The following is a 27,320-nucleotide window of genomic DNA, read 5'->3' on the forward strand; positions in this document are numbered from 1 at the left end:
AGATAGCTAGTGGGAACATGCTATAAAGCACAGGAAGCTCAGCTCCGTGCTCCATGACGACCTAGATGGGTGGGACGGGGGTGTGGGGTGGGAGAGAGGTCCAAGAGGGAGGGGATATAGTTCTGATTCACTTCATTGTACGGCAGAAACACAACATTGTAAAACAATTATACTCCAGTTTAAAAAAATTATATTTTCTTTCCCCTATAAGGAAACTGAAAGCCGAAGTTACAAAATTCATGGATAGCAATACAAATTTGTCTGATACCAGCTCATACTGTTTGCAATATACCCTTTTCTATACAGGTTTTTCTGTCTAGTTCCATAGATTCTACTTGCAGGAACCTAATAAGGGTAGGGTTTTTTTTCCCCTCCATGAATGGATGAAGATTTTCTTGTGAAACTCTCCCTTCCACCAAATCAAACTTTCCAGATTAAGTCACATTAAAGTTCAGGGGAGGTAGACAGGTCCATTGTGGTTTCAGGAAACTTCCATCAAATCGTTTTAGTGAAAGAATGTTTTACGCATTGGTTAGAGATGAAAAGCTTAAAAAGAAAAACTTGCTAATCATATCATTTACATCTCTTTCCCTCTTTAAGAACAAGGACCTTCTCAATGTCATTTACGTTTAGAAAGGTGCTGAGACTTTCAGCAAGTAACTTTTTTTTTTTTCCAAAGCAAGAAATCCCTGATGTACCTCTTCAGAGTCTGGTGTGTTAATTGGTTTAAAACTCACCCTTAAAGAATAAAATATATTTGTAATAAATATTTGTTGAATGAATAAAGTAGACTGTATTAAAGCATTAGTTACTTATTTTTTGGTATACTTGTTTTCCTTTGAAAGATTGACCTTTAAAGAATATATGATGACTAAAAATCACTGTAGGAATACAGATGTGTACACACTCTTTGCTGTAAGCATCAAAATCTTTTCTATTTTGATTCTACAAAATAGATAAAGAAAACAACTTTCTGTGGTCTGACACGTACATTAATGACCTTAAAAAGAACTACTGGTTTTCAAGCTGCAGAAAAGAAAAAGAAGTATACAAAACCTTCCACCTGCGTTTTGTGGCAATTCTGTCAAGATTTTCAGGGTAAAATAGTTCTACAGGAAATTCCCAGCAGCCTTTTGATAAATGCTAATGGAATTTCTCTGATAATGTGACATTCAGGTAGAAGCAGTTTAGAGCATTTTATTAAGGGCATCACTTGCAAAGAACTGACCTTATAATACTACCCCAGCTCAAGACATACTGTTGAAGTACGCAGTATTACTCATTTTGATTTTTTTTCTTTTATACCCCATTCCTAATTTCATTCCCTTTATCAACACAAGCACCCATCCTACTACATATGACATGTCATTCAAATGAAGCTTTTATAGTTATTTACGTGTGTCTTTGAAATAAGTATGTATAGTATTAGTTTATGGATTAATTTTAATTTATATAAATAATATTAAGCCATCAATTATACTGTTTCTTACTCCGATCCCCAGCACCATATTTGAAATCTTTACAATATATTGTTATATAAGAATATTGTTCGGGCTTCCCTGGTGGCGAAGTGGTTGAGAGTCCGCCTGCCGATGCAGGGGACACGGGTTCGTGCCCCGGTCCAGGAAGATCCCACATGCTGCGGAGCGGCTGGGCCCGTGAGCCATGGCCGCTGAGTCTGCACATCCAGAGCCTGTACTCCGCAACAGGAGAGGCCAGCGTACCGCAAATACATATATATATATGTGTATATATATATATATATATACACATATATATATATGTAGTTCATCATTTACAATGCTTGGTATGTGTTTCATATTACATTCAATCATATGTAAATACCAATTTTACTCATCTAGTCCCCTAGTGATGAATACCTAGATTGCCTCCACTATTTGCTACCTTAAACAATGCCAAAATAAACACTCTCATAAATGTACCCTTGTGGAAATAAAGGAGAGCTTTTTGTGGGGTAGAGGCCATCATAATGTGGCCTCAAGTATTGACAGCAAGCCATTAGTCTATACATATAGCACAGCAACTTTGATGAATTACAAGAAGGACCACAAAGTTACCAGAAACTTCCTATATTGTGATTATTATAGGAATTTCATTAATTTTACTAATTAAATTAGGGAGAAATTGACAATTTTACAATGTTCAGACATCCTGTCTATTAAAAGAGTATCTATCTCTTCATTTATTCAGTACTTTCATCATAAAGGCCTTGTACATTTTTCAGGTTAATTTCTATATAACCTATTAAAGGGTTTATTTATTTTCAATTGTAATTTCTTGATGGATATAATTGATTTAGAGAACTGCTATTGGGTATGCTGTACAAGTTTTTAAATCTATCTTCTTCTCTTTTTTATCTTTTTTCCTTGGCCTAGAACCTTGGGAATAATGATCATGATGGCTGGCAGTCGGCATCTTTCCCCTAGTATTTGTCTTTGTCTTCTTCTTGACTTATTGGGAATCATTGTAAAGTTTAGTCACTATGTATGAACTCTGCTGTGGATTTTTCATAGATGCCTTTTACCAAATTAAAAGACTTCCGTACATACTGGTAGTTATCTCTTGTCTTATCTATATCAATTTTTCTTTTTTTTTTAAGGAATTTATTTCACTTTGTTTTATTTTTGGCTGCACCACACGGCATGTGGGATGCTAGTTCCCCAACCAGAACTCGAACTCATGCTCCCTGCATTTGAAGCATGGACTCTTAACCACTGGACTGCCAGGCAAGTCCCAGTATATCAATTTTTCTTGAATGTAAGAATATGTCTCATACTTCTTTGTCTCTCCTCAATGTATAAGACATAGTAAAAACAATATTCTCAGACTGACTGGTCTTTTTCCCAGTAAGCTCATTGCAAAGATATGTCACTACCAGGTAACAAAATAAACAAAACAAAAACAAAAATGAAAGAGAAAAAAAGGATGATAATTCCCATTCTGGCTTCCTATTGTAGAGCTCCAGATGAATATGATTCTTCTTGGCTAAAATCCATGCTTCTACCCTCTGCTTAAGCAATTCTACAGCAGAAGTTTGTTTGTTTCTCCCCTCCTTTAAAGTTGCCCACAACTTCATTCCTCATCAGAACTGTTCTCTGCTGGGGCCTCGAGTCATAGAAGTCCCTACAGCCCTGAAAAGTATCTATACCACAGTTGAGACTTAGAGAGGTTAAAAACTTTCCCAAGTTCATGTATGCCACTAACACCAAATATGACTTACCCAATGAAAGACAAACTAAATCCAAACCATGGGTCTATGATGACAAAAGATGTTAATACTGCCACAATCATTTGCAGAGCTCCAAAACTAGTATATATACATTGTAATGTAAACAATGAAGATTTGGATTCAAGCTTCTAAAAAATAAAGCCATCTGTAGGGCAATGAAATACTTATATCTTGGCAGCCTTCCCAGGCCATGAAAGAACCAACATTTCCAAAGATGCAGCCAGCCAGCCATCAAAAACATTTCCCCAGTCTCTTCTCCTCAAAGCAGAATGCACCGTGGATTTCAGCAACAAAAAGTAATCTTTACAAATAAGTATTAAACATGCACTGCATCATTCTGTACTCACTTATCATTTTATAAATTACTAAATGTTCAAGACTAGAGATGAGTTCTTCTTTCTTTCATATTTTACAACTCATGCAATTACCATGACCTTACTTCCCTGTAGCTCGAATAGTTAAAAAAAAAAACAAACAAAAACAATGGAAACTTTCCTTAAGGTTTTAGTAGCTTATATAAAAGTTCTAACAGAATTCATGAGAACACTACATTCAAGATTTCTGACCAATAGTTACCATTTTTACAAATGTCAGCTTGTTATTAAGGTATTTAAATGCTCAGAAACATTCATCAAGATTCCAAATTTATTCATAAATGACATACCAATTTGACAAGAACTGATGGTATTTTTGAGATGTACTGACCATCATCAAAATTGAAAGAAAAAAAATGAGGGTATAGTAATTGTGGCTGATTAGTATTTTATATAAAAATGCTAAACATACTAATATTAGAAATGACCAGAATCACTTCATGTAAGAGACGGGAGAAAAAAAATACTCAGGGTTCATATTTGATGAGCAACAATGTTTGAAGAAATATAATACAAGTCATAAATGTTAGTCACATATGCAATTTTTAAATTTTCTATAAGCCACAGTAAAAAAAGATGATATAAAATTTAATTTATTGATATATATTATAATTAATATTTAATAATATACTTAACCCAATATATCTAAAATATCATCATTTCAATTTGTAATCAATATAAAAATTATTAATAAAATATTTTGCACTTCTTTTGTACTAAGTCTTTGAAATCTGACGTGTATTTTATACGTATATCTTGATTCAGACTACCCATTGTTTCAAGTGCTCAACAGCCACATGTGGCTGGTGGATACCATATTGAACAGCACAAGTCTAAATCACCCAAAATGAAAATCCTACCCAAAGGCAAAAAGCTGGATCATGTGCTCTGCATACAGTAAGTATGCAATAAATATTTGTTAAATGGATAAATGAACGAAATGAGTAAAGTGAGACAAAACCCTGAAGCAACAAAAAAAGTGCAACACAAGCATATAAACGGAAAGATAAGCCATCAAAGAGGACTTGATTCTATGTGGAGTCCTCTGCATCAAGCATCTCTGGCCTGTTATGCTATTACTATAGTTCTTAAGTTATAGAAACTGAGCTCTGTGGATAAGCCTCTTGAGTTAGGGGTAGACACTGAATGAAATAATGACTCCCAGGTCATGACCAGAGAAGCCAGTGAAATATAACGATGTCTCACTAAACCCCAAATACCATTTTTCTATTAATGGGATAAACTCAAAGTATCTAATTCACTAGAACACACCACTATCCATAATCGCTAGAACACACTACTATGCATAAAACTGAAGCACAAAAGCTGTCCCCAAAGCCCAGAGTAGGGCAAGACCTCCAGCTGACAAAACAGCCTGCCCAAAACTGCTTGATTTACCAGTAAAGCAAAGGCAAGGAAAAAAAGGTGTGTGGGGGTGGTATCTAACATACTTCTTCTGCCCTGTTATTTTTACTCCCCATGATGACAAGACCTTTGTGAGCAGGCAAGCGAGTTGAGAAGAGAGAACTCAATCTCTGCAGTCCAGGCTGCTTCACATTTTTCAGAAATTACTGCATGTTCAAACAATGGAATATTTGTCAAAGTACAACTTGATCACCAGAATTCATCTGTTTTTCATAACCACATTTGACCTAAACTGTGCTGACTAAACAAGGTAACCTGTGTTTCACAGTCTGGAAAATGTGGCTCCCACCATCATTTTCAGACCACACTAAAGCCTCTGGCCCCTAGACTACAGCCGCTTGGTAACTAAGTGCATTCAGATTAGGCCAAGGATGATGTCTGCTGGCTTCCCTTGTTACATCAACCACAGATTTTCATTTTCAATTCATGTTTTGGTTAATTTCTCCTTTTAGGTATCTATCAAGAGAGCATAAAGAAGCTACCAAATCTTTTATATTTTTCTCTCCCTATGGGCTATGTGCATGCATATAAATTCACATATATAAACACATATACTCTTTTAACTTTTTATTTGGCAATAATTTCAATTTATAGAAAAATTGTAAGAATAGTATAAAAAAACCCATATACTCTACCCAGATTCACCTACTGTTAATATTTTGCCCCATATCCTTTATCATGTGCTCTTTCTACATATTTTTCCTTAGCCATTTGAAAGTATGTAATATACAGCAGATCTCTTTACTCCTAAAATACTTCATTGTGTATTTCCTGAGATTAAGAATAATTTCTAACAATAGAATATTTATCAATTTTGGAAAATATAACATTTTCCTAATCTCCTGTCCATGTTCTAATTTTGTCAATGGCCCCAAAAATTTTCTTTATAGCATGTTTTCCTTCAAGCACAAGATTCAATCTGGGAAAGGGGTTGGTAAACCATGGCCCATGGGTCAAATGCCATTACCTGTTACGCAAATAAAGTTTCATTAGAATACAGCCACTCTCACTTACATATTGTGTCTTGGCTGCTTTTGAGCTGTAACAGTAAACTTGAGTGGTTGTGACAGAGACCCTATGGCCCTCAACGCCTAAAATATTTACTGTCAGACCCTTTGGAGAAAATGTTTGCCAGTCCAAGGTCTAGGACATTTAGTTAGTTCATGCCTCTTTAGCTTCCTTTAGTCTGAAAGAGTTTCTCAGCATGTCTTTACCTTTTATGACTGATATTTTTGAAAAATATTCCCTCCCTCCCTCCAACTCTTTCTTTCTTTCATAATAGAATGCTCCTCAGTTTAAGTTTCTGTTATGTTTCCTCATAAATTAGATTCAGGTTATACACTCCAGGTCAGAATAGTACATAAGCAATGCCATATCCCTCTCAGGGCTTCTCATTCAGAGGCACACAGTGATCCTCAATTGTGATGTTAATTTTGATCACCTGGTAAAGATGGTGTCCAGTTACAATTTTTGTCTTGTTATTAATAAGCAATCTTGGGAAGACAATTTAAGACCACACAAATAAACTACTTCTTACCAACTTCACCACTAGATTTAGCATCTATTGATGATTCCTGCCTGAATAAGTCTTTATTATAATGACTGCAAAATGAAGAACCATAAAGAGTCTGAGATTTTACCCACTTGCAAGCCAACAAATTAGCATGCCACAGTTACAAGGATGCTAGCAGAAGGCAAAAAAAACCCTGGATCCCCCGATCAGAGACAAAGGACTTTATTACTAGTATCAACAGCATTTATACTTGCACCAATTCCCAGAGTCCCAATTTCCACATGGCAATGCAAAGGAATCCAGGTGACACCTGCACACACAGTGGTTTGCTCTAAAGGTGAGGAACCCTGAGGGTAGAGAATCAAAATATCTTTATTCCATAGAAAAACACTATCTCAATCTTCCAAACATGGAAGCACACCTGCTTTTTCCTCTGGTGAAAGACATTATCCCTACCTTATAAAGCCACTGACTACACATTCTTGAAAAGAGGGTCCAAAACAAAGTCAGTGCCTCTGCTCACAAGATGTAGAGAGATACAAGACACCCATAATTGTCTCCCAAAAGTCGACATGCAGCACCCTACTATGAGTAAGATCACAGCCGTCTTCTCTATTTATGTATGTACTTAATGTATATATGTAATCATTCATTTATATACCTGTTTACTACTAGTATAGATTCACGGTTTTCTACTTTTTCCCCAGTAAAAATACCCATACTCACAAATTTTCCTATTTTTCTATTTTCCATTAAGATTTTAAAGCCCAACTATACTTTATTGTGTCATTTGATGGAAGAAATTATGCTTGTGAATAATTTCTGAATAATGTAGGAAAACCTAGAAAGACAATAGGCCAAATGCAACTAAAACTTAGGGTAATGTCCTCAAGGCCTTCCTAAAAACCTGAATAATAGCTTAAAAAAACTCACAAGTAGTTGCTGTTGATAGCTTAAGCCCCAAACCAGTTGCAGCCAACTGTGGTCTGGTGTGGACTATTCACTCTATTATAGATACCGGTTTCAATGGCATCTTTTTATATTACAAGGAAAAAAAAAAAAAGAGAACTAGGAAGCAAACAGACCATTTTTATGGACGAAAAGTAACTGACCTTACTAAGAAAGGAAAATCCTGTTCTTTTCCTTACAACAACTATGGTCATCAGGCCTTCCCATAAGATGGTTCTGGACAACCAGAGTAAGAATTTTGACAAACACAGTCACATAAAAACTGAGAGTACAGAACTGTTGAAGTATATACCAAAGGCAATGCTGAAAAAGAAAAGTTTTTTTTCTTTTTAAGATAGACTATAAATATATTATAGAAAGCTTTCCCACCTCCATCCCTATTTGCAATCATTACTGACAGGAAACCAGGTCTAGTCCATTACTGTAGTGGAATAAGAAAAACCATGGGTTAATTAGGTTTATAAAGTTCATATATCTATTCTATACCATATTTGGGTACAATATCATATACTGATTAACTTAACACTTTTAAGTGCTTAGAATAGGACATCACACAAAGTATGATAAATTTAACTGCTTTAATGATAATGAAAACTGATGGAGTAAAGAACGCAAGACAGAGAATTTTTAGTTCCAATTCTGCTATCTACCACTAGGTGACTTTAGGTGAGTAATTTAACTGCCCTAGGCCAAGGTTTCCCCTTCTGTGAAAAGAGATGACTAAAAGGAAGGGTATACAAAGGCCTTTCTCTCCCTAATATATCATGGCCTTTAATCTCTAGATTAGAATTTTTATAAATGTAACATTAAATGGGGATGGGCTGTGGGAGGAAGTGTACAGGTTTTCTTGTATTGTTTCTTATATCTGCATATGTATGTCTACACATGCATTAGTCTAGTTCCTAGTCCCTTACTCCTTCTGCATTGCATTCTTTAAAAGTCCTTTTTATAATATAAAAATTTGGTGATGGGGGATGGTGAGCAGAACATGTACAAGTTAGAAGGAGAAATATTTCTTTAAGATTTGGCTAGTATGCCAGGTGTTTTTACATATACTCTTTCATTTCATTTTCACAGAAACACTGTGAGATAAACACTATTATTTGCATTTTTAAATGGGGAAATTGAAGCTATGAGAAGTTAAGTAATGTATGTAGATCAAGATCTAGATTCAAGCTTATCTGATTTGTTCCCAATTTTTAAAAAAACACCATGTTGACTAGAAATCAATAGGCTTTTAATTTTGTTTTTAAAATTACAAAAGAATTCAACATTTTTACAAAACCTTTTATTTTTTGACTGAAGCTACTGTTTTCCTGACAACAGAAATAGACACAGATGGAATGCAGCTTCTGCACTTTGGCCTTCCCACCTGCTTTCTTTCTGAAATATGAAAATGATCCACCTTGAAAGAATGAAGACAAATTAACTACATGCTAAAGAAGGAGGACTGGAACAACTAAAAGAACCTAAGTCTTTGCTGACAGTGTGCAGCCACCATACCAACAGTGAACTGCCTACATCTGGACTTCTTGTCATATATAAAGAAACTCTGGGCTTCCCTGGTGGTGCAGTGGTTAAGAATCCGCCTGCCAATGCAGGGGACACGGGGTTCAAGCCCTGGTCCAGGAAGATCCCACATGCCGCGGAGCAACTAGGCCCATGTGCCACAACTACTGAGCCTGCGCTCTAGAGCCTGCAAGCCACAACTACTGAGCCCGCGTGCCACAACTACTGAAGCCCGCGTGCCTAGAGCCGGTGCTCCGCAACAAGAGAAGCCACTGCAATGAGAAACCCGCACACCGCAACGAAGAGTAGCCCCCGCTCGCCACAACTAGAGAAAGCCCGCGTGCAGCAACGAAGACCCAAAGTGGCCATAAATAAATAAATAATAAATAAATTTATTTTTTAAAAAAACCTCTGTATTCATTTAAACCATTATAGTTGGGTTTTAGTTACACATAACCAAATACAATCTGAACTGCTACAAACATCACCATTAAACATCATACATGACCTCATTTTTCACATCTAAAATAATACATTAACACATCTCACACTTTGTTTCAGGGCAAGAAGAAGTCCCAAATCTTAAATAATAACACTGTATATAATAAATCAATTAACTATATTAATCTTAATCAAAACAACTAAATCTTCTTAGACTATGGCATATTTTATAGTCCTTTTATAGGTCTCTATTTTTTACTGTATTTTCTTGAGGTATTTTGACAATTCATTTGTTCATTCATTCATTCCACAATTATTTGTTAAGCTCCTTCTATGAAGTGGGAATGGCACAGTACTCTGAGATTTCCAGAAGCTCTGAAGAAAGGAACTAAAATGAATTCTGCCTACATTCCCTGAGAAACTCTGAGGTGTGGAGAGGCAAAGAGTTTGAGTTTCTACGCCAGTGTTAAAGTCCTACACTACTTCACCTCAAGATTGTGGTCTGAGTTTTGGAATCAGAAAAAGTTAGAGAATCTACTTCAGTTTCAAACTCAGCTTTTCAAATCCCCCACAATTTAAAATAAATCATTTACAGTCATACGTTAAAAACAAACTCTTCATTACACCTGCTACAACCAACCACAGAAAAACACAAGCTCCAGTATTTGTTTCTGATTAGAAGATCATTTTGGCACATGCAGCTTACATAAATGAATGACCAAGTTTCCCCTACAAAACAAAAGGAAATTCCTTCCCTACATGCCCTTTTGCTTAGATCACAAGGTTCCGGCAACAGTTATTTATGCCCCCCACAAACATCCAAAACTATTGGGGCAATGTATTAAACTAAGTACCTAGTATAGAAGTCATTTTAGAGAAGGAAACAAAAAAAAACCTAAAATTTTAAATTTAAAAACTGAAAACAAACAAAAATCCTGGCAGGCACAACCAAGAAAGAAAGGAAAAGGAAGAAAAAGATGTAAGAGATCTGGATGGATATATGAGATGAGGGAGAGAAGACTGTAAATGCCAAATCCAGAGATTATAGCAATGAAGAAATTTGGCATAATTAATAGGAAGGAACATCAAAAGAAAGAAAGAAAATATGAAGTATGTTTCAGGAAAGAACTGCCTGTTTAAAGGCATCATTATGAAAGAACACTGGGGCTGTACATCTGGAGCATAGACTATGAGCAGGAAGGAGGAAAGGAGCAACTAGGAAGGAGGTAAGAGAGATAAGCCAAGGATACAATATGGAAAACTATATAGACCAAGTTAAGAAGTTTACTTTATTCTGAGAACAGTAAGAAAGTAAAGTATTTAAAGCACAGTTTTGACATGATTTCAACTGTGTTTAGGAAGATTACTGGGCATTATGCGGAAAGTTAATTATTTCTTGTTCATTTTGTCAGGGCTTAAAAAATAGTTATATTATTGTGGTATCTAAAGCTGTTTAAAACGTGAGATATTCCTGTTTAAAAAAAGTAAGCACACTTGAGAAGTTCAACGTTCCCAAAGTAAGCATTTTGAAAAAAAAAATGCAAGCATGTTTAGAAAAAAAAAAAATTTTATCACTTTTTTTTGCCTCTTGTTTTATTCAAAGCCAAATGATATGTATGCCCATGGGTAATAAGGTCACCAGGTTAAAAGAGCAATATGACAATTATAAAAAGTTAGATTACAGCTACTACAAACCAGGGCCCATTAGCCCATACTACAGGAAAGTTATCACTATAAATGGCTTTTCCTGTGTCCTTATCAATGCAGTGCACAAAGTATCTCACCCTCAGCTTTTCTCTATGATCTATGTTTATGCCTATCTAACCTCACCAGGCACTGGTAGGTCAGTAAAACTAGGAGGCAGTGAGATATGGCAGGAGAGTGATGAGACAATCTGTTAAGTGTCAAAGATGGACTAGGAGTCACCAAATACTTCAGGGCAAAACTTTCCACATTAAAAAAAAAATATCTCTAAAGAAAATACTTAAAATACATTCTTATTGCTCAGAGGTACTCAAGGTCACCATGGAAACAATCAGGAAAGCTTCTAGCTCTGTTCTAACAGCATAAAGATTTGAAAATAGTACCTACTCATTTCAAATTACGGTTCTAAGGAAGGCTTTTTGATTAAAAGTTCAATCTTTCTTTTCGTATTTCCCAAATAAACATGACAGATTTAAAAAAAAAAAAAAAACAGGCCTCTTCAGAGTCTCTTACAAAGGAGATTTGCTCTAGATCCATTAAATTATAAACTTTTTGATCATCAAAAAGTTTGATAATCAGGAAACATTCTGATCATCTTTACATCTTTCACTGTATTAGGAAATGCTTGCTTGAATAAAATATAACATGTTCATTTTTTGCAGATCTTCTCAGAACATACTCGAATATATTAGTGTGAACTGTAAAAAACTCAAGACAGAAATAAAGTACACACAGCTTCAATGACATTTGAAGTAGGGTTCCCCTCCTTTTTTTTTCAAACAGAAAAAAACAGATCAACTGATGAAAGTGGTGTTCCCCAGAAATACAGCTCCAGAAACAACTTTAAGGAGACCTAGATCATTAAGCTATCTGCCTCTGGCTATGCTGAAATTCCATATCCAAAATTTCCAATTTCATGTGACCAGCAAAATCAAGTGATGTTTCCTTCTCTCTGTACCACCATCTTTGGAAATGTCAAATAAGGGGAAAAAAAACAAAACACCTTATTCACAAACTCTAAGCATCTAGAATTTTGCATATAGGCCCTATTCATTTGTCTTAATTTCTACCATTGGAGTAGTAAGTGATCCCACTTGTATTTACACCCAAACCAAAATTTAAATATTCATTCAAGTGTCTTTGTAAAAAACTGAAAGAGTTTAAATAATGGATTTTTACTACAGTTATATAAATTAATAAAAATCAATAGTCTGTTTAAAGTAGAATCAGGATAGCTTTAAAAAATAAACCAGGTTATGGTAAAAGTACAATTCTAATGAACACTAAAAAAATCAGTCAGAGCTCTATTTATTTATTAGCATTCACTGCCAGATCAATGGTCTGTGAGAAGCATTGTCAAAAGTTATGTGAAGCTGATGTATGAATATCTTTTTTTTCATTTGCCAATCAACTATCTTAAAATCAAGATGTAGCCGAGTTGTTTTGCTGTTTTTTTAAAGGGGGTCTCATTTTTTTAAATCAATAACAACAACAACAAAAAATCTGACCATCAAAAATACACCCAATCCTTCAGATTTGCTTTAAGTCTATGTTCCAATTCTTGCTACTAAATTTACTTGGTTATTAAAGAGCTAAAGTGCCTTTTGATAAAAGTACAGAAATAAGAATCCTAAAACCTTACCTCTGGTAGCAATAAAAGAACTATTTTGGAGTGAGGCTAGCCTCTACCAAGTGAGATGTTTTCCTCATTTAATGCAGTCAAATTCATATAGCACTATGAGACTGCTGGACAAAGTACTATATAAAATCCAAGATAATATTATTATAAATACATGCATAAGAAACAACACTTCAACTACCACTACTCAAAAGGATCTCGAAGTCTAACCTTGAGAATGCCAAAACTAATCATTTTTCTTTAATTGAAAACTTCAATAGTGTCTTAGACCCTTCAAATATTTATTCCCCAAGTACTTTTATATAATAGCCAATTGTTACCACAAAGTTCTTTAAGTAATTTCATTAATTCCCTTAACACTGCAGAAAACTCATGTCACTTAGAACTGCTAATATCTTTTCCTTTTTCCACACTCCAAATCCTTTCCTTGCTATATCTGTAGTTAATGACGATGGATTTTGTAAATTCTCCCAGCTGCCGGTACAGACCATACCAATAGATCGCAAAGGGATTATATCAGATTATAAAGGGAGAAACATGTTCCAGGAATATTACTGCCCACCCAACCTTCCCCATCCCCTGCCTCAACAATAATCATGAAGGACTGTAAAGAAATTGTGGGTAAATTCTAACTCTTCTGCTTATTCACCTCTCCTAATTATAGCCAAGTACTTAAAAAGAGATATTATTAAACGCAAGTAAGAGGTAAAATATTCTGAAATTTAACACAGTTAGTTATATTCGGGGAGATAAACTACTAACTCCAGTTCTCATAATTATTTATAAATCTCTGCTCTGAACCCTTCTAAGCAGAAGAATTCAGGGGACAAAACTATTAGTTTAGATGCTGAGGCTAACTTACTCTTACCAGAAAAACAGGTCACGAGCTTGACCATATATAATGGTCCCAGGGAATAAAGATTTAGGACAAAGAAATAAGGTCACTTTGAAATAGGCTTTTAAATTTAGATTTTTGCAAGGTTTCCAAATCTAAGAAAAAGACAAGGTGGTAGGGAGTCCCTAGGAGGCTTATAAAAGGGGATACTCAAACGGAATGGGGTAAACCATTCTGGGGCATAGGTCTATGGTCAGTAGATACCTGAAACCTAATTCAGCTTGTAGTTCCCTTTAGACGAGGAATTCTTTCTAGGCCTATGGATAAGATTCAGGAGTTAAGGAAGCCTCTGAAATTCGAAGCAAAATATCAGGTGCATGTATATACGTGCATTTTGTCTGCAGAAAGGGTTCACAGCTCTCATCTAATTCTCAGAGGCCTCTTGCTGAAGAAAGTTTAAAAGAAATACTGTACTTGCAGTATTATATTGCCTTTTTAATAATGAATTCACGGAACAACAACATTCTTCTTTCCTTATATCTTAGGCTGTTTTACAGTGTCCTTTAGTGACTGAAGGAGAATTAGATAAAACTAAGGTTCTGATGATTTATGTAATACTGAGGGGTTGCTGCCTACTAAGAAAAAATCCATATATTGCTCTAATAGCTATCCCTAGACCCAAGATGTCAGAAATCTTTAAAGTAAACTTTTCATTATAGCATAACACACGTGCAGAAAAGTACATAATCAAAGGTGTACATTTGTCAACATTTTTTAATCTGGGAATTTTTTTTAATTGTTCATGAGCAGATGATCATTAACAACAATATAACACAAGAAGATCATAAATGAGGCACAAACTAGGGGTAAAGTTATACTTACAGGTTTGCTCCCCCAATCTCTTAATGATACCCAAGATCCTTGTTAGGGGACATATATACACCCTTTCAGTGACAGAAGGGTGAGTGAGCAGCAAATTTGGAGAAAAGTCAGAAAAATGTTATAGTAAATAGAGAAGCTTAAAGTACATACAAATCTTTGTCCAAATTGACTGGAGTTCGAGGCTTGGAGCCCATAAACATGGCTGACATCACTGGATAGAGTTTTTTAAAAATCTGTAAGACACACTGGTTTCTGTCTTCATTAGACAGATAGTCCATCCATCTTTTTAACTACAACTACACTATGTACAAGAACTTCAGATTATTATTATTCATCATTCCCCTTCCAATAAAATTTTTACTTTATGTTATTTTCTCCCTTCCTAAAAAAATTATCTATAATGACTGTAAAATGCTTCATATCCTGTCCCTTACCTGCCCATTTCCAAACTGTACAGGAAGATTTAAACAGTATAAGTTGTTTAAAACAATTCTATAAAACACACCTACCTTTGCCCTGCACACTTCCATTTGCATTACTACATCAAGGACCAAGTCTCAATTAACCACTATCTGACCCTTGTTCACTTTCTTCCCTCCCCTCCTTCTGCCAAAGTTTGCCCTTCCTGCCAAAGTTCAGCACTTCCTAGAAAAGTCTCACAGCCTGTTTGATATTGTACTTCACTTTAGTCACCAAAGGAAGAATTTACAGGTGCTTGCCCCATCTATAAGACCATGACCGAAATCTGACCTCCTGTTACAATACGTGAACTCCTGCCCTACTGATAAGGCTGGCAGATATAAGTAGGATTTTTCAAATAATCCTTTGGGAATTTATAAGCAGCACAGCCATAAAAGGGGGGTGAATGGAAGGTCGGTTTCACTAAAAATAATAAATATTGCCATGTTTATTCAAAGTGTGCCTTGTTATCCTCCAGGTCAAAAGTTCAGATAAACACTATTGTAAATGACAAATATTAGAACTTTTTGTTACTTCTGTTATGATCCTTCCGTTGGACACCAATAGAACTGTTTTCCCTTGTATAAGTCCCAGCTCTGATATTGTATAACACTGACTGAGACTAGAATGCTGGATTCATTTGCAGGTCAAAAGGAGGGTAGCTATCTTTCAAAATAAAAAACAAACATTTATTTAGTATTATATACTACTAATTCTAAGTGCAAAGTGCTAGGACTAAAAAAAATGAATAAAATATGGTACCTGCCCTAAAAAAGCTTATAGTCTATTGAGGAAAAAGAATGCCTATTTAGAATACAATGATATAATACAGTAAGCACTAATGTAACTATGTACTGAGTCCTATAATAGTGCAAAGAGGAAGAGGGTCCACTGTGCTCAAAGTGAAACATCAGGAAAATTTGCTAGAGGACATAAAAAAGAATTAAATATGAATCAGTAAAATAGAAATGGGAATAGTAATTCAGGCAGAAGGACCAGCATGAAAAAAGAATGAGATGCATGAAATAACATAGTACATTCAAAGAACTGGAAGCAGTTCAGTATCATTAAAGCACGGTGGTAAGCAGCAGGAAATATGGCAGACCAGACATGGTTATGTACTTCCATATGCTGTATCTTCTATATTTTACTCCACGGATGACCAATTAGAGCATTTTAAGGAGACAACATTGGTCAGATTTGTGTGATAGATAGATTATTAACACTACAGTGAGAAGTGAGTGAGGGGGTTATGATACAAGGTAGGGAGAACATTTAGGAGACTGTTTTCAATAATCCTGATGAAAATCTGCACTAGGGCAATCATTTTAGGATGGGGAGGATGAAGTAGAACTACATTTAAGAGGTAACATTTGCAAGATTTGGAGATCTGGATATGTTATTGAGAAAAAAGGAAGGGATTAAGAGTTTTAAGTGGTAAACTGTCAACATAAGTCAAAAGCAGCTGAAAAGTCCAGTAAGATACAGAATCAGCGTAGTGGTATGAACAAAGATAAATATCCTGGTTTGATGGGAGAATGAAGAGTAAAGAAGTAGAGACAAGTATAGGAATGGAAAGGAATGAGAGAGAGAAAAACTACTTTCTCCTCAGTCCTCTAATAAGCTTCTCTATTTCTCTATTCCTAAATCTCTTCTTAAAGCCTAATGTTAATATTAAGTACATCAGGAAATAAGAAAATATTACGAATATTGATATTAAATATCTTTGTCATTAACATTATGAGGAGCTACCTTTCATTATACAATAATACAAATTAGTGATTTGAGAATGGGGAAACAAATACAGAAAAGTGATAAAGTACTGCCCCCAAAAAGCTGTGAAAAGTCAACCCTAGAAGTTATACATGCTGTGGCCCTCGCTTTAGCAAATGAGATATTTGAGTTATTTAAATTCCCTATAGGAATGGAACAGCGACATCTAAAAAATAAACATGTATTCCAGAAAAAATAGAGCTGAGTTCTTATCACCTTAGTTGAGACAGGGTGTTTCTTCAAAACTCAAGAAACGTTATGATTGGGAGAAGAGGCCAGTTTCTGCCATATAAACAATGCTTTAAAATTTATGAACAATAAATATTTTAATATTATTGAATACCAGTGTATAGAACTTATTTTGAAGTGGGCAGTTTAAGGTCTCCCTGTTTTGTCCTCACAATTTAAGATTATATAGGCTTTGTATATTTAAGAATGTGTGAATTTTAAATAATTGATAAACTTTGCATGTTGATGGCAGAAACTACAACCTCTATCAACATGTCTATACTTTGTCATATACTTTGAAAAATACCAATAACATGTCTAATGACCACATCAGAGACACATAATTTTTGCCATATTAACTACCATTTATTAAATGCCAACTATGTGCCAGAGATAGGCACCGTTCATACAATATCTATAACTGCACTAAGTGGTAATTATTATTGCATTTTATAAATGAGAAAGTTAAGGTTTGGGTGACTTGCTTAACACCACTAGTGTGCAAATAAATTACCTCAGTACTCTTATGAATCACTACTAGAATTCTCACTTGAGGAAAATTTGTTATATTTTCTATATCATTAAATATTAATAAAGCTTAGAAAACTAGCATACACACAGTGATGATATAGTACTGTCATATTATAGTCATTCAAAGGTTGTAACTTCTTTCCTGATATATTATAGTTTTGTAAAAGCATAAGTCCTTGACTTATCCATCTTTAGGTACCACTTATTTATCTATTCATTCAACTAATATTTATTGAGTACCTACACTAAGTACTGTTGTAAGTACTGAGGATATAGCATTAAACTAAACTACCCATTTTCAAGACTTTACACTATTTGAAAGGAAATATGCACTTGATTTTGCAATTATGAGGCTTATAAAACTTTATATGAGCAAATATGGTTCTTTAACCATACATACTATTGAAGAGACTAAACAAAATCATGCAGCATGGAAGCAAGATAATAAGGGAGAAAGGGGAGGGAAGTACATGGCAAAGGAAAAATGTGTATTACTGCATATGTGATTTCTATTCAACTTTCAATAAATAGATAACTTCTATCTTACACAAAACATTTTATAAAATAGAAAAAAGGGAAGAATGTTCAACAATTCTAATGAGGTTAAAATAACACTGACTTACAAACCACATAAAGACAATGCAAAAAAAAAAAAAAAAAAAGAGAAGAAAAGAAAAGGAAACTATGGCCAGAAACACAAAAAAGATTAAAAATAAAATAAATAAACAAAAAGCAGTTGAATTCCACAGGGTGTTAAAAAAAAAAAGGCAGTAATACATCCTCATCAAGTTGGATTTATCTAAGGAATGCAAGGATTGTTTAATATCAGAAATATCTATCAATGAAATCCATCACCTTCATGAATTAAAGGATAAAAACCATAGCATTATATCAGTATATTTGGAAAACAAAATCAATAAAATTCAGTACTCATTTATGGTTTTATAAAAAATTATAAGAAGTCTAGGAATAACTAAAGAATATTTACCAAAATCCTATTGCAAACATCAAGTTAATGGAGAAACTTTAGATACTTTCTCTTTGAAATTAGAAAACAGAGAAGGATGTCCACTATCACTTTACTAGACAACAAAGTAATGATGATCCTGGTCAATACAACAGCACAATAAGAACAAAGAGATATATGGCTAGGAAGAAAAGAAACAAAGTCAATATCTGCATATATTATGATCAACTACACAGAAAACCTATCATAAACCAAAAAAACAAACTACAATAACTAGCAAAAGAGTTGAGCAGGTTGTCAGATGTAGGTTAACTTACAAAAATCAATAGTGTTTCTCAATATCAGCAATAATATTAGAAAATAAAGTAGAAAATAGCAACAAAAACTATAAGCATTTTCTTGTTAACTTAAAAAAAAATGCCCAAGGCTATTAACATAGAAACACATCTTAATTAAATAACTTTAAAGTAGATCTTATTCTTCCACAAATGGGATAACTTACCATTATAAAGTGGTCACTTCTTCCCAAATCTTATCTATAAATTCAATTGATTCAAACAAATATTCTAAGAAATTTTTTCTTATAAAGTCAAACTGACTATAAAATATATATGGAAAAATAAAGTTCTATAAATAGTGAAAGCAATTTAAAAGAGGAAAAATTAGAAGGTACTTCTTTTACTATATATGTAGATATATTACAAAACCAAATATAACAAACTATAGAGCTGAGAAACAGATTCACATAAATATGAATATTTAGTGTATGCCAGATGTACTACCAGGAATTACTGAGTGATGTACAGATTATGTAATAGATGGGATTAATAAAACTGAATTCCTCACATAGAAAACAATTGAGTTGGACCCCTACCTCATACCTATACATACAGCAGTGAAAACAAGATGGATCAAAATCAAAATGTGAATGATACAATGTTAAAGGTAATGGAAGAGGAATGCTCTATGACCTTGAAAGAGAGAGGGATTTTTTAAAAACAAGAATCAAAAAGTACAGATTATAAGGTTAATACTGATTGACTTGATTATATTAAAATCAAAGAGTTCTGTTTCACAAAAGATAACACAGACATAGTTTAGAATCTGGTGGCAAACTGGAAAAAAGATATCTGTAATATCTTAAACTGTTAATATCTACAATATTGGAAGAATTTCTGAAATGTCTCTTTCCGGCAAACAGAAAAGACAAAAACAAGAAATCCAATTAAAAAAACTGAACAAAGACCAAAAGTAGGCCGTTCAGAGAAGAAAAATCTTAAATGATTAGTAAGTCTATAGAGAGAAGCATAATGTTACCAGTCATCAGAGAAATGCAAATTAAAATGATATCAATATCCATCAGGTTAGCAGAAATTAGAAATTGGTGAAATTAAATATTATATTGATACATATACCTTATAACCCAAGAATTTCATGCCTAGGTATAAAAAACATAGAAACTTACACACCAGTCCATAAGAGGGTACTATTTGTTACAGCAGAATATTATAGGCAATTTAAGTGTTATCACTAAAGTAATAGATAATTAAATACAGCAAATACAAACCATCAATTAACTATCACGTTTAAGTGGGAGGCAATGAACTAGATATACAGACTATAAGGAGGACAGATATTAAAAATAGCGCTAAGCAAAAGATATAAGAAATAGAACTAGGTCCATAAGACAATACTATCTGAATAAGATAAAAACAAATACATATACAAGTCACTATATATTTTTCAAGGACACAAACACAACCATGATCATATATTAAACATATTAGAGTTAGTATACTTGGGGATGAGAGACAAATGGGCTTATGGACATGGGATGAATGGAAAAAACATGATAAAATAAAATACAACAGGGGCCTTGTATGAAATGATGAAAAGAGTGTGTCACAAACCAAAATGTTTATAATTTATTTAACTCTCTGTACGTGATATTGAAAAGAAACTGTGACTTATTTTAGATGCCTTGATACAATTTTATCTATATCTTGCTTCATCTATATATAGCAAGAATGATAAATGGAGAGAAGAAATAGAGAGTGAGAAAAGAGGGAGAGGGAAAGAGGGAAGCAGAGAGCAAGGAGAAATGGGAGGAGGAAGGAGAGGAGAGGAGAAGAAACTATCAGTTCTTTGCTCAAACTACTGGAGATCACCAAAAATACTTCAGGCCATAACGTCCACCCAAACCATCTGCAGTAATGACTAAGTGACACTATGGTAAATATATGAGGAAAGAAAATGGATAACACACTGGGCAATAAGACATATTCAAATATACTAAAAACAACATGATAGAAGTTTCACTGAACTTTGCTATAAAATATATCGATAATGGACTTCTCTCATCAATTTGTCTTTGATGATACTTTAGCTTCATAGTTTAATTTTTTTATTGAGCGTATGTATCTGTGTGTCTGCATGTAGGTGTACTACCAAGAAGGAGAAAGCGCCTTTCTTAGAATCCCATTAATACCTATAATATTTCTCCCCAGAGAGGTTCCTCTTCCCATATGTGTTATACGACAAAGGAAGAATTATCAGGAATGATAAAGCAAACAGTTTTTACAAACATTATTTTAATATGTAAAGATAGGCTATTGTATAAATAACTACATTATTAAATTAAGAATAGAAATCTGAATTTGTGTGTCACTATTTCTAGGTATAATCTAATAATCTATTGATGACTGATAGAAATTAACATTACTAGCTATAGCATATCACATGGCAAACACAAATAAAAGATTCAAGAAGAAAAGAATTATTTTTTTAATAATTGACACTCCTTAAGTAACAGTTTCTTATTCCTTACTCTTAATACTAAACAGAAAAACTATCAAATATGAGAATGCAGAGTTTTGAATTCAATATAAATTTTTATTAGGCAGAGCCAGATAAAGACTCACCAGGACAGAATATATGTGTAGACATCGATAAACAGGAGAGAAATCAACCAAATCTTGGGCCCCAGGTACCTGCAAAACAACCAAGATTGTCATAAAATATTCAAACAAGGCTATTAAGAGCAACTGTACTCATTTTTAATACTCAAGTGCTAAAAAAAAAAGTATGCTTCCAGACACCTAGTTTTGGCATTTCAGCCATGGCATTAATAAACAATGAGGATATCACCAATGTTGGGACACAGAACAGAAACAGGTGTAACTGGTCCTGCATCTGCTTTTAGAGACAATTTGGAGGCTGCAGGAAAAAGAAGGAAAAGAAAAAGGTGGAAATGTGACTTTGCTAACTTGACTTTGTCTCCTTAGATACATGGTACCCTACATAAAAAAACTAAGTTTCAGTGGTCAAAAACAAAACTTGCCACTTGAATGGCCTGCCAGGCAACTTCTGAAGGGCATAAGAATCAGTGAATATTTAAGTCAGCATGCAATCAAAATACAGAAATATGCCAGGAAGAGGGGGAGATGATTTTTTTTTTAAATTTTAGTTAGTTAGTTGTGCCAGGTCTTAGTTGCAGCCGGCGGGCTCCTTAGTTGTGGTTTGCAGACTCCTTAGTTATGGCTCGCTGGCTCCTTAGTTGCAGTACACATGTGGGATCTAGTTCCCTGGCCAGGGATCGAACCCGGGCATTGGGAGCTCGGAGTCTTAACCACTGCGCCACCAGGGAAGTCCCTATATTTTTAAAAGTAAGATAATGAATGGAAAACCAAACCTAGAGTAATATCAAAAAATTGTAATATGAACAATGCATACAGATTAATCCTAGACATCAAAAGAGAAAGTAAAACAAAAAACATCAGGTAAGAACTGCAGTATAGTCACAGTGCTAAAACTGATTTGTTACAATCGTGACGATGAATAAGTCACACTTTACTTTGACCTCAATTTCCTCATCTGAAAAAAAAAACTATCAAACTATCCAGTTGACCCAGAGAAATTTAACAAAAATAAAAGGAAACACTGAAAGCAAGTATTAAACAAAATAAAACAAAAAGGACAAAATCACATAAAGAAATACAGTAGTCAAAATAAAGACCTAGCTGAAGTTTTTACTGTAACACTAGTAACTGTATCATTTATCAGCATATAGGCAGCAGGCACATCTAAATTGGGTTGGGCTGATTCATGATTACAAGGTCAGTTTCCTTTACTTCATAAAGTAAGCCTCATATCTTCTTTAGGTAACAGATTCTTCATCAAGATGCTGTTCCTAATGAAATCTACTCATTCTGCAATTCAACAGTACAATACCTACTTTCTCTTCCCTCCAAAACCATTGCATCTCTCTATATATTGGTTCAAGTTTATTGACTATTCTGTTCATTTGCTTTGCATCCATGAGAGTAGAGATTAAATCTCTATGTTTGGGAACCTCATTCTATACAGTGTACACTCTGTAAGCACTCAAAACAAACTTTTTGTGAATCCAAAGATGATAAGGTGCTTAAGATCCTACACCATGGCCAAAGCGTAGTTTCCCTTTTAAAAAAAAAAAAAAGGCATTTAGAAAAGTTAGTAAGCATTGGACTTCCCTGGCGGTCCAGTGCTTAAGACACCACGCTTCCAATGGAGGGGGCGTGGGTTCGATCCCTGGTCGGGGAACTAAGATCCCACATGCCGTGTGGTGCGGCCAAAAAGAAAAAAGAGAAAGAAACAGTTAGTGAGCATTGCCAAATTACTGAGAAAAACATTTTATGGACAGATGGGCACCATGTAGGTAAAGAAAAGTACGACTAAAAAGCATGTAAAATTTCTAACTTTAAGAGTACAATGGATACTCATTTTCATCTTAACACAAAAAGAGGCAGCAGGTGATCATTTCAGGCATTCTTATTTGAAATGACCACAATATTAAAGCACGTTTACAGTCACTCCTCTATGAAGTGGAGATTTCAAGGAAAGTTATTTTATTTTTCCAAAAAACCAGAGCCTACTAGTGAAAACTAGAGCTAAGTGGAAAACAATCTCAAAAGAAGAAACAATAGAAAATTTCCATTAAATTATATTTACAATAGTATTTAAATTACCTAAAAATTACATGTGCATATAAAAAAAGACAAGAAAGAAATGCATAAAAAAATTTTTTTTGATCTGTATAGAAAATGAAACTTTTTCCCTTTATTTAGAATTAACAATTATAAAGTTATTTTTTAGAAATATATACTTTAAAAAAGTTTAAGAAAACTTTACCTAATTTTAAACAAATTTCATCACAACTTTGTTTATATGCTCTTCTTCATGCAGTTTATTTATTTTGTTTTGCTTTGAACTCAGAGCCCTGGTTTCATTCAAAAGGAAACTGCTTCTAACCATTGCTCAGACAGAGCCTTGGTCCTTTCACAAGTCAGACCCATCCTTACAGAATGAACATCCACATTAGGGGACAGTTTCCCCAGAAATCTGTGACAAATAACCTAATGGGGCCCTTTACTAATGTTCTGAGAAGACTGCTTTATCTGGGCCAAATAAAAAATAAATATAATTAGAGAGGAGACAAAGGCTTTTCCTGTCATCTCCACCAAATATTTATCAAACCTATTTTCTATGAGGCTGTCTTGACATCATCATATTCAGCTTCAAACTGTTTAAAGTACTCTGACCTGGAAGTACTGGCTCTGCTATTTCTTAGCCTCTGAAATCATAATCCAGTTAAGTCCCCCTAAGCAGCACATGCTTTCCTGCTTTGAAAGTGGTACACAGAAATCTAGACAAGAAGGAGCAGAATGGGGCAAACTTTATTTCCACCCTCCAAATAGCCTACTGTTTAGAAATCATTTTTCCTCAATGCTCCCTTCTGTGAGGAACACTAGGAACACTGTGAGGAACCCAGAAGAGTGCTGTGAGAAGAAAGGTATGTAAAGCATGCACTGACTCATGTTGCTTTGAGCTAGATGTGTTTTCTCTGCTTCCACTAATGAAAAAGAATCACTTACATCTTCAGAAAGGTGGAAGGAGGAGAGCAACATACACTGTACGTGAAGGAATGCTACACGTTTGAAAGGATAAGAAATGAACTTTCAAAAACCTAAATAAATGGGAGTGGGGAAGGAGTACTAGAACAAAAGGCAATGTTTCCTAACTCACATAAATAGTCTATTTCAAGGTCCACATTTTGCTCACTATTTAAAAAATACTAAATCTCTGTCAGAGCTGTCTTCATTCTTCTCCATTGCCCCTGCCTCCCCTCAGGTTGCAAAGAATGATCCAAGCAGGTTTAGGTTTCAGCTGGGGCAGAGGGAGGGGTCCAAGGACACTTTCCTAAGCTAACAATGACTGCCTCTAATGGTTTCTGTCTCCTAACAAAAGCCATGACTCCGTCTTTATCAGCTTCATCTAATTTTTCCTTTCCAAAGTAAATAACACAGCCCTTGCATTTTACACATGTCCAAGTTTGACAAATCATTATCGACTGAGACTATAACTGATAAGAGATAACTTTGTGGTAGGACATTGTCATTTCCTCTCATAAGGGCTTTCTTTCTGAGATACAGAAACATGATTAAAATAGTTAAACATTTCCTCTGCATGGCAGTCAGGAACTCAAGACATTAAGATACTGGAGTCTGTATTTTTCTAGTTCAGATAGATCTATCTTCATACCAACAGTAGCCACAAACAATACACTTAAGATTATCCTGCTTTTTTAACTAGTTGTTTTCCTTAAGAATTCACATGAAATGATTTCATCACCAAGGACAGCAGCTGCCTAATTCCCTATATGGTTTCTGAATGGAGCACCTTCTGCCAGCTCAAACCTCTTTATTTTCAGGGAGGAGCAAATAGTAGGTAAAATTTTAGATTATGTACCTAAGAAATCTATGCCTGAGAGCGCATTATAATATTATATAAATTAAAAGAACTTTGATATATTTTAAAATAACAGATAACAATAAGCTGTTAAAAGAATTTACAGGTGACTGTCCTACAACATCCATAGGCAGATGTCATGGAGGCAACAACTACGTTTGACAATTAAACATTCACATACCCACTAGAGATTGTGTACTGTTAGATACCAATATATATGGCTAATCTGTCTGTTTCAACCTTATATTTCTATGATAAATATTAACAGCTTCAGTCAAAGAAATACTCCCTAATTATTGTCTATAGACTATTTGCTGTTAAATAGCATTACATCCGTCAATATACCAGCTATCACATGATGCCACTAAATAGATGGCAAAAATAGTCCGGACAGAGGATGCTGCAAAGTAAGAAAAGTAAATTTATAAATAGAACTAATGAAAAGCACCCTGAAAAAAATAGTCTTTTGAACCTCTGTACACAATATACATTAGAGAAGATATAAAGATTCAGAGGAAAAACGGGAATATTAGATGTCAAGAAGAAAAGAAACATGAGTATTTCTGATTATGAAAATTCTTGCAAAACATCAGGATCTGATTTTTATATGTTTTTCTTCTTTTCTAATACATCTTAGTTCAAGTCAAAGGAAGTTTCTGAAAATGGAAAGGTTAGTGGGTAAGTTCGTCTCATATATGATAAGGAAAATGTTAATTTTTTTAAAAAAGGAGATTTTGATTTTAAAATAATGACATTCAAGTTTTAACAGATACACTCATTTAATATTTATTTTCCAAAAAAAAGGAGTTAGAAGTTAGTTCTTTCCACTACCTTTAAAGGCTCACTAACAACCTGGTAAATCTACCTGCTTTACTACTGGGTAAGCACATCATTAGAAAAGGGGAATAGAGTACAAGAAACCATCACTTGTCTCCTTCCACTCAAGAAGAGTAGCAAATGTACTAAGAGAGATTTACCTAGGCTGCTGATAAAGACAGTACATGAAAACAGAAATGCATTAGGGTGCTCTAGTTCTGTTGTTCACACAGCTGTCCGAGGAGATACTGACACACAAACACACACACACAGAGGCCATTTATTTTTCTCTTACGAACCCTTTTAAAGTAGGTGGATCTTCCAAAAAGAGTAAGATAGAAGTTCGCAAGGAATTTAGATATGCTTCTCACTAATTATTTGAATCATTCTCCATCTTGAAAATACTTTTGATTACCACTTAAAACAGTATTTTGGTATTTTGGTTTCTTGGTATTGGTAAATGAATCTAGGGACTTGGTGCCTATCTCTGAAAATTAGTTGGATCTCAAGTCATTAAAATACACCAGGCATTTTTCTCAAAGGAGAAAACAACAAATGATTAGCTAAAGGGGCATTGCCTCTGAATTCAGAGGATCAAATTTGACTGCCCATATTATGTTTGGAAGCCAGGAAATACCCGTCAAACATTTTCTACCAGTGTACTTTTCTGAACTACTTGACTTCCAAATTTCAGAGAAAAGAAGGGTAGAATTCATTTGGACATAAGCTTTAATAAAGCTGGACTAAACACCACAGACACACAAACTAGAAGGCACAGGATTCTAAGTGACTAGAATTGGCTAAAGTATAAAAAATTTTCCAAGCTTTTAAACATATAAGAATACCCTGACCAGAGCCCTATCCTGAAAAGTACAGTATTTTTCTATTGAGCTTCTCACAAATTATTAGAATTCTTCCTGAGAAATCCCTCAGTAGATTACCACTTAATTTACTCAAGTACTTGCACTAAACAGAAGAAATCAGGAAAAATATCGGCATTTCTCCTTACTGAGACATTGCAAAAACTCTTGTGGCCAAAATTAAATGAGGGTCCCTCAAGAATTCTCTGCTTGAACCTGAACACTTAGGAAATAAAAATTCATCTGGTCTTTATTTAACAATGGTCTACTATATGCTAAGAAACTCTAAACTATTAGGCAAAAAGGAAATTTAGCACGAATATGGTATTAAATATAAAAAGTTCTAAGAGAAGGAAAAG

At 34.4% G+C, this 27,320-nt stretch overlaps 1 protein-coding gene across 10 annotated transcripts in view; it reads right to left on the bottom strand.

Annotated features, from left to right (window-relative positions):
* Positions 1 to 27,320, bottom strand: part of EXOC6B (exocyst complex component 6B) — a 696,544-nt gene that overhangs the window by 379,330 nt on the left and 289,894 nt on the right. For all 10 annotated transcript variants that reach the window (XM_027131993.1, XM_027131994.1, XM_027131995.1 and 7 more), the window contains one exon: positions 21,421 to 21,489. In XM_027131993.1, the coding sequence (XP_026987794.1) occupies positions 21,421 to 21,489 (69 nt within the window). The remainder of the gene's footprint in view (positions 1 to 21,420; positions 21,490 to 27,320) is intronic.

Source organism: Aethalodelphis obliquidens, unplaced genomic scaffold (genome assembly GCF_003676395.1).
Source record: "Aethalodelphis obliquidens isolate GAN/ISIS:26980383/991018 unplaced genomic scaffold, ASM367639v1 scaffold40, whole genome shotgun sequence".
NCBI classification, from domain to species: Eukaryota; Metazoa; Chordata; class Mammalia; order Artiodactyla; family Delphinidae; genus Aethalodelphis; species Aethalodelphis obliquidens.